Consider the following 17,142-nt stretch of genomic DNA (forward strand, 5'->3'; position numbering starts at 1 on the left):
GTCATTGTTTTATTTTAGGACATTTATTATATTTTTATTAATAATTGGGTTTCCGTACGCAGTTACATCCAAATGATAAGAATCTAGATCGATTGCAATATATCAATGTGACGCAAGTACTATTATTATCGAACGAATGACTGCATACTGTGATATATTTCAAAAATACTTAGCTTTTAATAATATAAATTTTCATAATTTATTAAATTCAATTTATAAGATATTCAATATGATTGATATTTTAGATAATATATTCTCGAATGTGTTACTTTCAAAGATGATTCACAGGAAATATTTATCCTTTCTTGTTGTATAATCTATTGTATATTTCGTTTTTTTAATTCTTATAAATTATTAGAATAGTGAAGAGATCGAGGAAAGAATAAGAATGAAATATTTTTTTTAAAACATGAATAATGATTTATCGAGGATTTACATTTAAACATATTTAAATTTCATAAAATTTCATGTAATGTATTATATTTTAAAATAATGGCAGCCACAGCTACCTAACTAATCGCTAAATGTTATATTAAACGCTTATCCTTACATTATATCCTTAAACTGTTTGGTAATTCATCTACGATCATTCATCTCCAAGAAGGAAAAAGCCCCGAGCTGATAGTAATTTTTTTATTTCTTTTTTATTTTTCTTTTTATTTTTTTTTTTTTTTTTTTACATAATTTCTCGTCGATCAAAGTCGAAGAATAATTTATTTGCCGGCAGTCGAAGTGAAGTGAACGATGTAACTAGTAATTGGAATACAAATATGTTGAGTAAGCGAAGTTCACTGAAATTTGTCATTTTACTTAAAAATAACACTCAAATGTAAATTAACTCGTCAACAGAACTGTGGCATTTAAAATAAATATGAATAAAATAATTTTAACTTGTATGCTAATCACTTTATTGAAAATATCATTATATCGAAAAAAGCTATAATCGAATCAATCGTGCAATCTGTTGTATGCCAATGCCAACAGTGTTACCAACAGATTTATAACACATTACTTTTTCTTTTCTTTTTTTCTTTTTAACACTATATTATTAATTATTACCTTCTTTTGAAAATTTTATTGTAGTTTAAAAATAAAGGTAGAACTCATTGGTTATATATTATATATATCTTTATTAATTAATGATAAAAATTAACTAGTAAGAATCTCAAACTATTATAATCTTAATTTAACTTTCAAATAAAACGCAATATTTTAATCATGGAAAACATGGCGTCTGCTCGGCCTACGTTTACTAAACATGTTGATCGGTAACGATACAGTGGATTTTACTCAACAAATTTCAACAAAACAAATACTTATATTATTGAAATTATTAAAGACGTCTATTTCTAAATTTGTTGGAATATTCTATATGTTTCGAGTGCTACTCTGTATTGACAAGTAGTTATGGCAAATCATTATGAAGTTCCAAACTGGTGTGTGTCAAATTTTAATAATGTTAATAATAATTTATTCAAAAGTGTATTATACTCAAAGTTAATATATATAAAAGTATTATTAACTTATCCTTATTACATGGATATAATAGATTTTGAATAGTTATTCATAACTAGGTTATGTTTTCAGGGCTGGTAAGCCTCCAGTTGGTTTACATTTGGATGTATTGAAAAATGATAAATTAATACAGGTGAAATAATATATTACATATACTTAAAATACATATCCTTAAAATACATATTAATAAATATTTTTAAAATGTAATTTTTATTATAGAAATTAATGGTGGATGAGAAAAGATGTTACTTGTTTGGTCGCAATCAACAATTAAATGATTTTTGTATCGATCATGCTTCCTGTTCTCGAGTTCATGCTGCACTTGTTTATCATAAACATCTTCACAGAGCATTTTTAGTAGATTTGGGCAGTAGTAAGTCATTAATCAGAAAATTATTTAAAAATATATTTATATATTTTATGATCATATATTATCATTAATTGTTACTATTTATCTATTAGCACATGGGACATTTATTGGTAATATGCGCTTAGAAGCACATAAACCAACACAACTTCCTATTGATAGTACATTTCATTTTGGAGCATCTACACGATATTATATTATCAGGGAACGACCACAAACTGGTACAAGACCTATTATTGAAGAATTAGAAAAACTTTCAGAAGATGCTGATACCGGTGGTTTATTAGGTTTACCTGAAACAGAAACAGAACTTGATGTATGTGTCTTATATCTAACAAATATAATAAATAAATTATAATAATGTAAAATATAGAATAATCAATAATACATTAATTTTTAGAATTTAACAGAATTCAATACGGCACATAATCGACGCATATCCATGCTTGGTATCACGGATGATGAAATGCATAAAAGTACTAGAAAACGAAAGAAAAAAGGTATAACTTTTAATGACGATGAGGAAGTTATTAATCCAGAAGATGTAGATCCGTCTGTTGGTAGATTTCGTAATCTTGTACAAACAACTGTAGTTCCAAGCAAGGTTTGTGTATATATTATTAATTATAATCTGATAAACTTATGATTAACTTGTATGGTATAATATACTAATGGTTTTATATTTTACAATATAGAGAATGCGTATGGAAGGTGGATTAATATCATTGTCAGAAGATCATCATCCTTTAAAACATTTACAACCTACGTCAACCGCACCACAACTTTATCATGATCTTCCACCAGAACAATTTACACCTTCTTCATTGTCAATAAATCCTTTTTCTACAGCTTTAACATCATTAACATCAAGACTTGGTATTGCACTACCAAATCCAGCGCCAGAAGTAGAAATGACTCCAAATCTTGTACAACCAGAGGTACCACAAGTACCAGAAATTTCAGGTCCCACAGAACCACGTGCAATGGAGCCTAAAAAGAAAAAATATGCCAAGGAAGCTTGGCCTGGGAAAAAACCTATACCATCGCTTTTGGTATAATTGTATTAAAAATTTTATACTTTTCTTAACCGTGGGCATAGCAAATATAGTCTACTGTTTCGTTGCTGTATTCGTGATAGGCTTAATATTTGAAGACTGTTATAAATTTATTACATAACTTTTAGTTGCCCCTCATTTCTTCATAATTTCTTCATAACAGTCACTTGTGTTTAAATTAAACTTATGTAATATTAATTCTCATTATTTACAATTTATGTGCTATATAAATATAAGTAACATACATATTGGTAAATAGATTATAATTTTAATAATAATTTGATATTTGATAGAAAAATTTCAATAATTAGCTTTCCAGTCCTATAATACAAAAGAATAGACAAATAACAATTATATTCACTTATATAGGTATAATAAACCTATAATGTTAATTTGTTAACATTTTAATTATATACAATTATACAGATTATTAAAAAGAAAATAATTATAAAATGATGGAATTTCAAATGTGATAATATATTTAGTGTAAAATATTAATTTTAGATTATTTAACTTATTACCTATCTTATGTGGTATTAAATAATTATTAAGGTAAAAAAAATGAAAAGAAGTTTAAAGTATAATCGCAAGGAATTAGTGTTGATAATAATATAAAAACAGTATTATATAGTGTTGTAAAAAATACTTACCTACTATTACAATAATACCACTAATTCTGTAATTATTTTAGATTTTTAAAAAATATTTATAAATAATATATTTAAGTATAAAAATGTTTTTATTTTGATTGATAAAATCTTTTCCTAATTCTACAAATTTTAGCGATATGTGCATATACATATATATATAAAAAGCTATATATATATATATATATATATATATATATATATATATATATATAAAGAATTATATATATATATATATAAAGAATACTAATAATTATATTAACAGCTTAATTATCAAGGTTTAATATGTATTAACCTTTTTTTGTAAAACAAATTGAAATTGCAAAAATTTCAATATTTAAATTTCGCGCCAACCAATCTTGTTTTAAATAATACTCTATATTGATTTCCTCTGTCGTAAATGAAGAATTGATCACTCTAGTGTTTAACGTCGATAGCACGTGCTGATAGAAAAGTAAAGAAAAGTATACATTAGAGTACTTGGGTGATTAGTCTAATAATTTATTAATATTAGTTTTATGTTATTATCATCGTATATGTTTATTTTATCATATTAATTTATCCAAATATATCAGATTGAAATTTCTAACCTATATATTGGAGAAATTTATAATTTCTATTTTGTAAGAGATCTCAGACCACAATTAATATAGTGATTATCAGTGTATATAATTTAAAAAAATAATTAAATCGTGATTTAAAAGTATAATATTGTTTATATCAACTTTAATAATGACAACTACGGAATCTAATCCTGGCTGGGCAGATGCTCTCCAAAAAATTTTAAAAACAAATAAGCCGAAAAGAAAAAGGACAATTGTGTTGTCTAAAGCTAAAAAGTATAACGACATAGTGAGAAAAAAAGACAGTTCATCTTTAGAAACTGATGCAGTTACAAAAGAGGAAGAAAAATTAGAAACTATCGAAGGTAAAGAGAACCTATCGTTGACAAAAAGAAAACAAAAACAAAAGGATAATTTGGGAATAAGAGTGAAACCATCTATTACTGATAGAGAACATGAGAAACTTCTACAAAAAATTGCAACAAAGTAATTTTTATTATTTATTATTAAGATAATATTATCTATTCAGTTTCTTAAACAAATTTTGAACTGTATGTTAGAGGTGTAGTACAATTATTTAATGCAGTAAGGCAACAACAAACACAGACAAATCAGAAATTATTGAATGCTGGACCTTTAGAAAGAAAACGTGAACAGGTATTAAAAAATATTGACAAACGCGCATTTTTGGATGTACTTATGGGAGAATCAAAAAGTATTCCTGTCGACAAGAGTATCGAGTGCCAAGAAGAAGAAAAGAGAAATAATGAAGAAAATGTAAGTTTACTTTTTCTGTCTGTTATGAAGTTTTATACTATAATAATAAATTTACTTTATTAATTTACTTATTTAGAATTATAAGTTAACTTATAAGTAAACTTATAAGTTAAAACTACAACATAATTTGATAATTTCTTGTATAATTCCATAATATAATATTTTATATAGAAAGAGGACAAAGTTTGGTCTGTCTTGCGAGATGATTTTGTTATGGGAGCAAAGTTAAAAGATTGGGATAAAAAGCAACTAAATGATGAAGATTCTTCAACCCCTGAAGATATAGATAGTGATGAATAGAAATATAAAAATAATTTTATAAATTATATAAAAATGTCTAAAATATTATAAATTTTTAGGAGACCAAATGATCATAAAATTATAGATCTCTTATTAAATTTTTTATTTTATTTAATAACGCCTGTTCAATAATCCTTTGTAAACTACATGCTAACAATGATAATGTGTATAGTATATAATTTCTCTGTATAAATTATAATTATAATACACATTTGACTTCATGTGAAATCAATTCATTTATGGTGCATGTTTATGGTCTTGTAGTAATGACTTTTTATTAGTTTATGTATCATATTATGGTCAAGTATTCTTAAAGTATCAATCTTATTCCTGTTTTTTTTAATTTGATAGTCATTTTTTTGTTTCTTCAAATAAAACAAAAAGAATTCATAACTATAGAGTAGTAAACTTACACAAATAATAACATAAATGGAAAATATACATTTTTTCATATTATATTTTATGATTTATACAAAATTCTGAAGATGTTAAGCCGAATATAGTGCATGCACAGATTTCTGTGGACGGACTGAACTAACATTATCATGACAACAACTTAATGCTTGTTATATTACACATAATTGAATACTCAAGGTTCTTGTGTAATATTCAAAAATTTATTGTTTTTATAGATGTTTATTTTTATAACAACTTTTTTCCTGATAACAATTTCAATTTATATTTATTTTACATTCTGTTCTAGTTCCATTAAATCTGATTTTAAGCATGATTAAATTAATTTTTTATAACAATTTATTAACATAATATATAGACATTTTTTTCCAATATTTATGAAATAATAATTAAAATATTTTTTTGTGCAAAATGTATACATTGTAAAATGTAGATTTTTTGAAAATAGTTTAACAAAAACAATTGTTCTATAATAAAATGTATAAAGAAAAATATTAGGCACTGTACTAGTACACATAAGTTTACTGAGTCTTTAAATTAATTGATACTGATATCACCATACACTTCCGTTATTATCTATTAAAAGATATTGTCAGGCGTACCTGGACTGTTTAGCGCCAAAATTTCAAGCAATTTTTTATTAAAGTAATCTTATTTTTGGAGAGAATATAATATTATTTAACAGATTCTAGGTAAAAATTTATCAATTATTAGGTATGACATTTAATAGTGATATTTAATAATATTCACCAAATTTTAAAGGAAGTGTACTATTATTGCTTAATGCAATGCAACATAATACATGTATATACATATATGTATATCACTTATATAATCGCACATCGAGTAGAAAGGGTTGTAACTTGAAATTTGATATTTCATATCAACAGAATGATTTCACTCGCAATAAATATATATATGATAATAAATATTGATTAAAAATGATCTATTTTTTAAGCATTTCGAATAATAATATATTTAATTTATACAAGTTATATAAAGAAAAACAGTATGTTTTTTTTTTTTTTTTTATAAGAAATGCGTAAATATTTCCTTTCCCTTGATAATCGTAAAAATCTTTCATATAAATTTGAAGAACTTTTATCAGCATTTATTAATTATTTCGTTAGTTACTACTCTATACTACTGCGTGTGCGTTATCGTTAGAGTTAAGTGTATCAGAAAAACGAAGGAATTTTGAAATTATATAAAATAAGTAAAAGTAGGGCGCGATGTTAGCGTAGAATTTCCTAAAAACTTATCGTTCAATTGGCAATATTTCATCAGACCCTACTCTCGCGAATATCAGCAAGAGCACCAAAATTACCAGCATCGTCATCAGAATATCCAGACTCGCTGTCAGCATTTTGCGTTCTACTTTCATTCTCGCTTCGCCTGCTTCTATGAAGATACCTTATATTTGGACTAGCTTCGTTGTTTTGGTTGATTTCGTTAGTTTGTGTATTTTGAAAATGAACATTTCTTGCAATCGATTGTTCTCCACGATATAATTGCGCTTGAGACATTTCGTTTACCCTATTTACGTTGCACATTTCATGCGGAACATCAAGGGAAGTCTCCATTTCGTGAGAATTAACGTGTCTGACAAAAGCAACACCAGCTTGATCGTTGTCTCTTGAAACACGTTCTCTATTTGTATTACTATCGTTACTTATCCGCGAGATACTTCGTGCACGATTCCTCGTATTCATTATATCATTTTCCGTTGGTGTGTTCTCAGAAGGGTTTGTTGTTTCATCCACCCTATGGGTATATCTTTGTTCATTGTTTCGATTAACATTTTGTGAATTCGACCGATGATTCTCGTTATCTATTAAATTTTCTCTTTGGTGATTTTCATTCTCATGAAACAATTGGAACGTAATATCATCATGCGAAGTTCTATAAGTACTTAAGTTCGTGTTGCTTGAAACACGATGACCCATTTCTTGACTTAATCTATATAGCCCTAAATCGTTGTCCATGTAATAATTATCCAAGGGATTACTGATGATCGATGGATTTCTCGAGACGTTCCTTCGTGGGAAACTTTGACTAGAGAAACTCGTTACTGTTGCATAAGGGTAGGTCAATACGTTCATGGGATTACCAACTATATGAGGACAACCCTCTAAACTTTGCATTTCGATTTCTTCTTTATCGTTACGACAAAAATCCAGCTCATGAGGAAGATTAGCAAACCTAAGAAGAAGTTAATATGTTATTCGACGTTTAATTTTTAAAAATAGATATCAATTAAATCTACTATACCTATGCAATAGAATGTCGGAATACGAGGGTGGCATATCAGTCTCTTCTTTGCCGTAAATGCTTTCATAAGTAGGCGGTGGAAAACATGCTATAGATCCTAAACTATCTTTGCTAGGAGTTTCAGCATCCATTTCCAATATACTACCCTGACTGTTTTGCAACTGATGTCGATTAATACTTCGTGGATTTCTTTGTGCACGTAGTACACTATCACCCAATTCAACCAAATCCAAACCTGTGTCGATATAAAATGATATGTACATTGAGGAAAACCATAATTATATATATATATATATAGGAAGATAATAAAAATTAGGTTTATATTATCGTACCAGTAGGATCGGCTTGAAATTGTGTGAACATAGTACCATCAACCACGAGCATTCTACCATGTGGTAAAAGAATGATCGTTGGTGTAGCAACCATCGTCTGATCGCTATTACCAAAACGTGAATCTGGTTCAGGATCCTCCAAACGACAACAGCAATGTCGTCTACAAAGCGATCTACAGAACGGGGCACCCCAACAACAGTAAGCAAAAATAAAACACAATACGGCAAGCATCACCAACAAAGCTGCGACACCTTGACTCTGTTGTGCCGCAGCAAGTGTTGGTCCACCGGCGACGCCGACGCCAACACCAACCCCAAAACTTCCGCTACTACTGCTCATCTCTCCTAGAAAGTTAAAAATATTCGTAATATTTTAAAAAAAGGATTCATTATATAAAATAATTCAATAAAATTTTTAACGCATCGGGCATCTTGAAAAATTAATAATATTTTTCAAAAAATAAAATGATTCTTTCTCGAATAGTCATTTTTGCTTTAGAAAAAAAAACGACATTCAACATGGCAGAATAAGATTTCCCGCGCTATCTAGAGTATTGTTATGAAGACAATGTAAAAAGGAATCGATATTCAAATCGGCTAAGCTGGAACCGTGCCCATCTTATCGGATATCATTTGTATACAGAAAGTATTTTTAACTTTAGATAATATTACAGGAATTAAATCGATTGCACATCTTGTATATTATTAACATATTTTTCATTTGTCATCAAAATATAGATATTAAATATTACGCTTAATAGGCATTATCATATTTATGCGATTTATGTAATATTATAAATAATAATTAATAATTTACATAATATTTAATTAATTTTTTAAGTATAATTATTGATTCCATTACATTTACATATATATATGTTTTAATACAGTACTACAAGTAATACGTATAAGCAAAAGATTCTGCAATGCGGCATAAATATGTTCGCATAATCAAACATTTTTGGCGATTCTCCAATTTCGAATGATCAAGCTTCAATGTTAAACGTGTTAATAATATTTTATCATCGAATGTATTTAACGATTCTCTTTCGAAATAGTGAAAGCAAAAGTGATCATTAAATCAAAAAAGGTAAGAATATTATATATTATCGTATAGGAACAAACAAAAACTCAATGTAAAAACTCTCTCTTTTATGCTAATTAAGATGACGGTCTTTTATTTTCTTTATAAACAGGAAGCAAGTGAAAGCGTTATTATATATAAATTCGAAAAATACTATTACTTATTTAACAAAATATTATAATGTATGTAGAGACATTTTAGAAATATGTTTAAAATATACAATCGAAAAGTTGATCTGATGAAATTGAATAAATTAATAATCAAATATCTTATAAAATCGACCTCTTTTATTACTTTATCATAACTATGAATAATAGATGAAATGCAAAAAAAAACAAAATATATATATATATATATATATATATATATATATATATAAAGATATCAATAAATAATATTTCATTTACACGATGCCCGCATTATGTTCCTTGTGTACTATATCATATGCTATACACGAATTCTTACTACCGCGCCGACACTTGGCGCACTTGAATGGCATACAAACTACTGCAAAATAGAACGTATAAGATTTAGAACGAAAGAATTTCGGACGCGAAGAAGAAACAGGTATGACAATATAATATACTGAAAGCAAATTTCTTTAAATTTATTTTAAAAAATTTACGACCTCTCTGCTATGTTACGATTGGTCCATTCAAAATTATTATCATATATACGTATATTACGAAAGAATAATAATTTGTTTAATTGTTAAGATGATAATATTTTTATTACGTGTAAAAATATTGTCATCCAAATACAATGGAAATATCGTACGATTAAACTGACAAATAACAAAGAAAATGTAAAATCACTTGGATTAGTTAATCTCTTGTTAAAGAAATGTAAGTTTTTTCTTTCTTTCTTTTTTTCTTTTTTCTTTTCTTTTTTTTTTTTTTTTTCTTTTTTATATACAACAACACCAAAAAGCTACGATATTGGATGTTTTACTTTGAGAATTAATTTCACATTTGCGTGTCACATATCGATGGCACAGTTCATGCAACACAATTATCCCAACATCAATCGTAACTGCACAATGCATCATCGCTCTCACCTTGGATGGTGATATTGCGAAGCCAAGTAGCCCCCGTGGTTGCAGTTGACTCCTCCGTCACAGCTAATGTTCCGTAAATCATGAACAAGGCCGTTAAATATCTTGTCAATCTTCTACCACACGAATGTTTTCTCTCTCTCTCTCACTCTCTCTCTCTTTCTCTCTTGAAAATTTCGCTTGCACTACGTCGTAATTACTTTGATCGACCGTCCTCGATATCGTTGAGTTCACCCCCTACAACTAGTGTACAAAAGGAGACCACAACGATCCTTCATCGACGTTTTTCGGTACACTCAAATGCGCTTGCCTAAAGAAAAAAAAAGAAAGATTTTAACTTTATGACGATGTTTTCTAAATTATCACTGACAATTCGATGTTGGAATGTTGATAAAAGTATGTATACAGGGGTACATGGCGTTCTTTCTTCTCAAACACATTCCAAACAGGAAAGTGTCTTCGTTGTTTCAGTGAGGATGTTCTTCATCTTATTTGAATACCACCAACACCTCATTTCTTTTTTCTTCAGTTTTTTTTTCCTTCTTCTTTTTCACCAAATTAAAATCTCTCGAGGATATTTCGATTACGAAAAAAAGTCTCTTGGATTGCAAGATCGAATTGTTACTTTTTGTTCGTTTTGATCCTTCCTCAACATCGTCCTCTTCTACTCATTATTTCATCTTCGTCATAGCTTTAAGTAATCGTCGATCTTTAGATCGACCTTTCTCACCACTTTCTCACTACTTTATAGAAAGAAATTCCTCGTAAGAGTACGGAACGTCGAGTCGAGCCTTGCGCACTGCCATTGACACGAGATCCATTTTGACCCTCGACCCATTTCCACCCCCCCACTTTTCATCAACCTGCTGCTTCGAGACCTAGCGATATGGCTTCGAGTGTATAAAATTACAATCTGGATTATCTACCTTCGTGCTTTCGTTTTTTTTTTACATTGATGGTGAGTTCTTAATTGATTAGAATATATATGTGTATGTATATATATATATCTCTCTAATCATTATCACTTTCTTCACTTTATATGTTTATTAAACGTTTTGAAGTTAACAAAAATAAGCAAAAAAATCTATATAAACACAAAGATAGATTTTGAAGAAATATAGAAAATGTTGATAACTTTTAATATCGTATATATATATATATTCATAAATCCATCTTGCAATATTGCAATACGTCGATATCCTTATCCCCCAGAGTCTGTATTTATCAATTTCACATTTGTAGGTTTCAGGGCCTTCATTCATACAATTCCTATTTCTCATCCTGACTGCACTTGAATAACCTTATCCATTTTGATACTTTCATTAAAATGCGTTAACATTCAAGGATATTACAAGAAATGTACTTCTAGAGTGCTGATCAATTACTGACACTATCACGTCACTTTTTTTTTTTTATTCTTTTCATCAACAGATATCTGAAATAAGAACACTTATTACTAGCCTTCTGTAGCAACCACGGCTTAGAAAATACATGATAAACGTATGTCAATACGCACGCTCGTTTCAATGGAAGGTACACGTGACGGTTTTCTGTATTATCGGAGAATCGATCGTACCAAACATTGTACGTAGCAAGCGCAAAATATAATATTTCTATGAATCAGATGTAAAATAAAAATTGATAATTTTGTTTATAAAAATATAAATGTCTGATGTTATTATCAAAATTCAACAGAACATATCATTGTTCCTTGGATAGATAATTCAATATAGATACATGGATACTTTGATTTTTTAATAACGTATTAAATGAATTTATTTGAATATTTACTTATTATACAAAAAGATATAATATATATATATATATATATATATATATATATATATATATATATACACAAACGATATGTAACATATATATTCTTTTTAAATAATTTTATATAATATAATTATTGTTCTGGTAAAATATTATTAACCCATTGTTTAAAGTGTTGAATTTCTGTTACAATTAATTCATGATCTATATTCTTTAATGGTACAAATGTTGCATTTACACCAAGCTTTTTAAGATTGTTATAAGTTTCTTTCCCCCATTCGATTGGAACTATTTTATCCAAATCACCATGAAATTGCAAAAGTGGTGGTGTCTTTTCCATTTTATTATTTTCTAAATACTGTAATGAAAACTTTTCTTTAATATGAATAAATAATATAAATGTATTTAAATATGAAAATTAATAAGCCTATATATATATATGTATTATATAATAGATATATAATTAATCTATTATTATATAATAGATATATAATTAATCTATTATTATATAATAGATATATAATATAATTAAATACCTTGTATACTAATGAATTTTTATTAAGAAATGATGACATTGCAACACAACCAGCTAATGATAATTTATATCTATATGCTAAATATAATGATAATGCCCCACCCATTGAAAAACCAGCTACAATTATTCTATTGCATGGGACTCCATTAGATTTTTCTGCATCTATCAACTGCACCAATATTTGACATATTGAATTAATAGAATGTTCTTCTTCGGAAACATTATTTGATATATTTTTACGATTAAACCATACATTGCTTATCTATAAAAATAGAACTTTTATTAGATTTATTATATTACATATCTAGAAATAATGATTTTGTCTTTTTATTGATTTTAATTAGCAAGATAGCAGTATTACCATTTCATTATTTGGTGTATAAGGTTGAGCAGGTGCAGTAGGATAGACAATTTTTATATGAGGGAACTTTAATTCTTCTCTGTTAAGCATATCAATTGAGTTCTTTAAATTGTTTCCAGAATCTCCTGATATAAAAAAAAAAAAAATTAGAATTTTTGAATGTCTATTTAAAAAAATTTCATTATATAACCTTTTCTTCATTATATATTTATTACATATTCGTTATATATTTTTCTATCTTTTATCATTTTAGTTAATAGATATAAATTTTTTTTACCAGAACCATGGAAGAAAAATAAAGTGGCAGTATGTTTTTTTGTAGCTGGTACAATATTAAATTTTGATATCTTCATGATTTTGGCCATTTCTTTATTACTCTCGTTATTTCCAATACATTTAAGTCTTTATAACTTTAAGATTCTATTTTTATAAATGATAATACATGTCAAGGTTATGTTAAATCTTAACAAAATGTTGATTAAGTCAATGAATATTGCTTATCAAATGTTTAATCGTTTAATCGGCATATTATTATTATTTAGAACCAATAACGAGAGTTCCCGCTTTGAATTCTTTAATCTGAATACAAATACGTAAAGTTAAGGCGAATTCTAATGATAAAAAAATATATGTGTGTGTACTACATAAATCAAATATTACAAAAGAACACTTGCATTTGTGTTATGTTCTTTTTATTAAAAAAGAGTATTGTTGCAAGCGTATATATATATACAATAAATATGCAATCAATAAAGTATATCTTTAAAAAAAAAAGAAAAAAATAGAAATTGTTGCTTTTAATAGAATGGATTTATATTACCGACGTTGTAATAAGTCCAGCACTGCCGATAATTCAGTTTTGTGAATACGAAATTTTATAAAGACAAATATTATAAATTAGTCATTATTATATATAGTTTTCTTGTCTGTAAATGGATTATCAATTTATTTATATGATAAATTTGGAAGTAAGTACATTCAATGATGTGGTTCATGATATTTTTGTATTAAATTTATTGATATAATCAGTAAAATTTTATTCTGATTAGAGAAATTTTCGATATCATTGAATATATATACAATATTTCTATTATTTTTTTAGCATCACTGGCAATAACTTCTGCGGAATATAAGCTGTGCTTTTTTCAAGATACTTTTAATTCAAGTAGAAAGGAAGATGAATTGAAGTGAGTAGAACAGGATTTAAAGTTTAAATAAAAATGATTAAAATTTTTATGTATTGATACAATATATATATATATATATATATGTACATGTACATGTACATGTATATGTATATGTATATGTATATGTATATGCTATGTATATGTTATGTATATGTTATGTATATAAGACATGCGTTTAAAAAGAGAAATTATCAGATATTATCTATTCCTTTTGTTTCTTATGTTACTTATACTTATGTTATATATATAATTTTTTTTATTATTATGATTATGTCTATTCTAACATAGGTATGTCTACTATGATATTTGGCATTGGTACAGGATTATTCTTAATTCTAACTTTGTGGGCTATTGCAATATTAATTTTTTTAATATCATTACGAATAGAGAAGAAAATTGGTTTGGTTGTTATATTTATCATAGGCCTTCTCACAATAATTTTGTTTAGTATTCCTAGAGCTTCTGAAAAACCTAATGTCAATGAAAGAAAGGTATGTAAGATAAATAAGTGTTCCTTTGGTTAATTTAATTGAATTGTTTCTCTGTAATAATATATTAGAATGATTTTATATCTTTTTCTTATCTTATCTTGTATTATCTTGCTATAACTATATTTTTAGCCTTATGATCATCTTTTTATTTGGCGTATAATATTATTTACTTTATTACTGATTTCATCTATAATTGGAATTTCGGCATATATTAAATTTCAATTATTAGAGTCTGTCAGACCTGTGCGCGTATCTAATTGGATTTTCTGATTATTAAAGGTACTAATTATACTATGTATTCCCTAAATAATTGTGTTAATTTTATTTTTATTTTTATAGTGTAAGTTTTACTTAAAAAATAAAAATATATTTTATATTTATTTCTAGATTGCAAGTTTGATACAATCTGTCCAGTGAATTGTCCAACTACAAAAACAATAAATATAGTACAGTAATTATAAACAGATCAGGTTTTCTATGTTCAATAAAATAATTAACAAAAATTTATAATGATACGAAGTATTAACAAATCATTTCCAATGTGGGTACGTCGTATCTCACTATCTCATCAAAAAAAAAAAGTTTATGAGATAAACAGTAACATCGAATTTAATAATAAGGTAATGAATGGTAAAAGAACAGTTGTTGTCAATTTTCATGCAGATTGGTGTGATCCATGTACAGTATTAACACCTAAATTAATAGAACTTATTGAACCTATAGAGACATTAGATCTTGCTATTATCAATTTAGAATCCAATCCAGATTTAGCTGATATATTTAGTGTAAAAGCGGTACCTGCTGTATTTGCAATGTCAAATGGATTAGTTTTAGAAAAATTTATTGGTTTACAAGATATTGGAATGGTAGAAAAGTTTGTAGAAAAATTAACTATTCAAGATGCAACAAATTCGAATATTGAAAGTAATTCAGTAAATTTAAAAGTAGACAATTCTGTAAATCCTAAAGATAATAATGTAAAATCATAAAATCATATTTATAATGTTATATATGTGTAAATGTAGTTATATATATGAAAATATATAAATGTATATATATTAGGTCATTATATATGAAATGTCTGATTTTATAATATAAATATAATATGAAAAATCGGACGTTTCATGTTTAATAAACTAATATATATTTCTTTCATTATTATATTTATGCAATAATCGTGACAATTTAAATCTATTTGATGCTATTATTTATAATTATACAAATATCAAATCATAATAGATCATGTAAAGTTAGTAAAAATATTAAGATATTTCGCAAAAGCGTGGATAATCATTATATGTCTTTGTATTCTTCTACTGAAAGTAGCTTTCTATGCAATATAATAATATTAAATTGTTCTTATAATGAACATCTATTAAGAATACTAGGCATTCATTTCAGGAAACTGTGGACCATGTGATTATCCTTCTTTTATATAAATATATATATAACAAACTGTACTACTATTGTATAATTATCTTGTCTAAACTATAGTGATTATACCGACAATGTTCTCTTGAAAACAAAACACTATTTAAAGTCAATTTAAAATATACTTTATGAAACGTAAATAATATAATAACTATGTATACTTTAACAAAATAAACTATCATAGAACTGAGGTAGAATATATACTTTTTTGTTTATTAAGAATATATATAATGTTCTATTTGATATTTTGTCTATATCATATCAACTTCATTTTATAATTTATTATGTTTTATAATATGTGATCATACTGATGTAACAAAACTATGAAGTGATTAATTTGTTTATTTACATAAAATATCAGTTGTTTTTATTACAATTCAAGATATTTATTCAAACATAGAGTGCACTTGTGACATTATTTATCTATTTTATTTTATTTTTATGCTTTTGTATTCAAACATAGATGTGAAGATGGAAGTAAAAATATAATAACATACTAAAGATTATTGAAATTAAAATATAAATGTCATATTTAAATGCAGGTATGCAAATAGAGTAATATCTAATTTGATTAAAATTTTATATTTATTCTTAATCATAAAACAATTCTGTACAAGCTATGTAGGAAACTAAGCCAGCAATATAATAAAGTTATCAATCCATATCATCTCTAATAATAGAGCTTGAATCTTTTTGTTTCGGCAGCAAGCAATATGTAAGTGTTATTAATTAAAAGACTAGCTAAGTTTTTTATCAGTCAGGTGTGTTTAAAACACCATGATAAGGCATTATTGTGACTCTTCATTGATTACTTGCAAAAAGTTATTAACATAATTGAACAATTATTTAATAAGAAAAATTTATAGCAAAATTTAAAAAATTTTTGCAAGTAATCTTATAATTCTTATTATATAGATAACCGGTATATATATATGTATGTGTATATATATATATATATATATATATATATATATATATATAT

The 17,142-nt window shown here is 26.4% G+C and overlaps 5 protein-coding genes across 16 annotated transcripts; 3 read left to right on the forward strand and 2 right to left on the reverse strand.

The window, feature by feature from the left end:
- The first annotated feature begins 707 nt into the window (after positions 1-707).
- Positions 708-3,248, forward strand: LOC124951846 (nuclear inhibitor of protein phosphatase 1). 3 transcript variants are annotated; one of them, XM_047500796.1, is made up of 7 exons: positions 760-777; positions 1,281-1,436; positions 1,588-1,648; positions 1,735-1,888; positions 1,978-2,198; positions 2,283-2,486; positions 2,578-3,248. In XM_047500796.1, exons 2-7 carry the CDS (start codon positions 1,408-1,410, stop codon positions 2,938-2,940), a joined length of 1,032 nt encoding a protein of 343 aa, XP_047356752.1. In that variant the 5' UTR covers positions 760-777; positions 1,281-1,407; the 3' UTR covers positions 2,941-3,248. The 3 variants fall into 3 exon arrangements, with proteins under 3 accessions (XP_047356754.1, XP_047356753.1, XP_047356752.1); XM_047500797.1 differs by lacking the exon at positions 1,281-1,436 and having other exon boundaries at positions 710-777; XM_047500798.1 differs by lacking the exons at positions 1,281-1,436; positions 1,588-1,648 and having other exon boundaries at positions 708-777.
- A 620-nt stretch (positions 3,249-3,868) lies between these two features.
- On the reverse strand, positions 3,869-12,057 carry LOC124951486 (clustered-asparagine-rich protein-like). Of its 4 annotated transcripts, none has more exons than XM_047499948.1 (5): positions 11,896-12,057; positions 10,383-11,814; positions 8,242-8,586; positions 7,910-8,144; positions 3,869-7,840 (listed from the first exon to the last, which is right to left on the reverse strand). In XM_047499948.1, the coding sequence occupies exons 2-5, from the start codon at positions 10,462-10,464 to the stop codon at positions 6,922-6,924; spliced, it is 1,581 nt and encodes a 526-aa protein (XP_047355904.1). In that variant the 5' UTR covers positions 10,465-11,814; positions 11,896-12,057; the 3' UTR covers positions 3,869-6,921. The 4 variants fall into 4 exon arrangements, with proteins under 4 accessions (XP_047355904.1, XP_047355905.1, XP_047355907.1 ...); XM_047499949.1 differs by having other exon boundaries at positions 10,383-10,689; positions 10,786-12,052; XM_047499951.1 differs by having other exon boundaries at positions 10,383-10,689; positions 10,750-12,052.
- LOC124951488 (RRP15-like protein) lies at positions 3,959-5,445 on the forward strand. Its single transcript, XM_047499953.1, has 3 exons — positions 3,959-4,633; positions 4,708-4,924; positions 5,096-5,445. Exons 1-3 carry the CDS (start codon positions 4,317-4,319, stop codon positions 5,222-5,224), a joined length of 663 nt encoding a protein of 220 aa, XP_047355909.1. The 5' UTR covers positions 3,959-4,316; the 3' UTR covers positions 5,225-5,445.
- Positions 9,794-17,079, forward strand: LOC124951489 (thioredoxin, mitochondrial). 7 transcript variants are annotated; one of them, XR_007101619.1, is made up of 5 exons: positions 9,794-9,892; positions 11,131-11,337; positions 14,154-14,238; positions 14,527-14,729; positions 14,859-15,004. XR_007101619.1 is itself a non-coding variant. In XM_047499957.1 (4 exons), the coding sequence occupies exon 4, from the start codon at positions 15,239-15,241 to the stop codon at positions 15,716-15,718; it is 480 nt and encodes a 159-aa protein (XP_047355913.1). In that variant the 5' UTR covers positions 9,816-9,892; positions 11,131-11,337; positions 14,154-14,238; positions 15,117-15,238; the 3' UTR covers positions 15,719-17,079. The 7 variants fall into 7 exon arrangements, 5 of the variants coding, with proteins under 5 accessions (XP_047355913.1, XP_047355914.1, XP_047355912.1 ...); XM_047499957.1 differs by lacking the exons at positions 14,527-14,729; positions 14,859-15,004 and adding an exon at positions 15,117-17,079 and having other exon boundaries at positions 9,816-9,892; XR_007101620.1 differs by lacking the exon at positions 9,794-9,892 and having other exon boundaries at positions 10,776-11,337.
- On the reverse strand, positions 12,255-13,681 carry LOC124951487 (lysophospholipase-like protein 1). Its single transcript, XM_047499952.1, has 4 exons — positions 13,329-13,681; positions 13,052-13,176; positions 12,692-12,952; positions 12,255-12,513 (listed from the first exon to the last, which is right to left on the reverse strand). The coding sequence occupies exons 1-4, from the start codon at positions 13,414-13,416 to the stop codon at positions 12,289-12,291; spliced, it is 699 nt and encodes a 232-aa protein (XP_047355908.1). The 5' UTR covers positions 13,417-13,681; the 3' UTR covers positions 12,255-12,288.
- Positions 17,080-17,142: the final 63 nt, after the last annotated feature.

The sequence above is a fragment of the Vespa velutina genome, chromosome 9, assembly GCF_912470025.1.
Source record: "Vespa velutina chromosome 9, iVesVel2.1, whole genome shotgun sequence".
Lineage (NCBI taxonomy): Eukaryota > Metazoa > Arthropoda > Insecta > Hymenoptera > Vespidae > Vespa > Vespa velutina.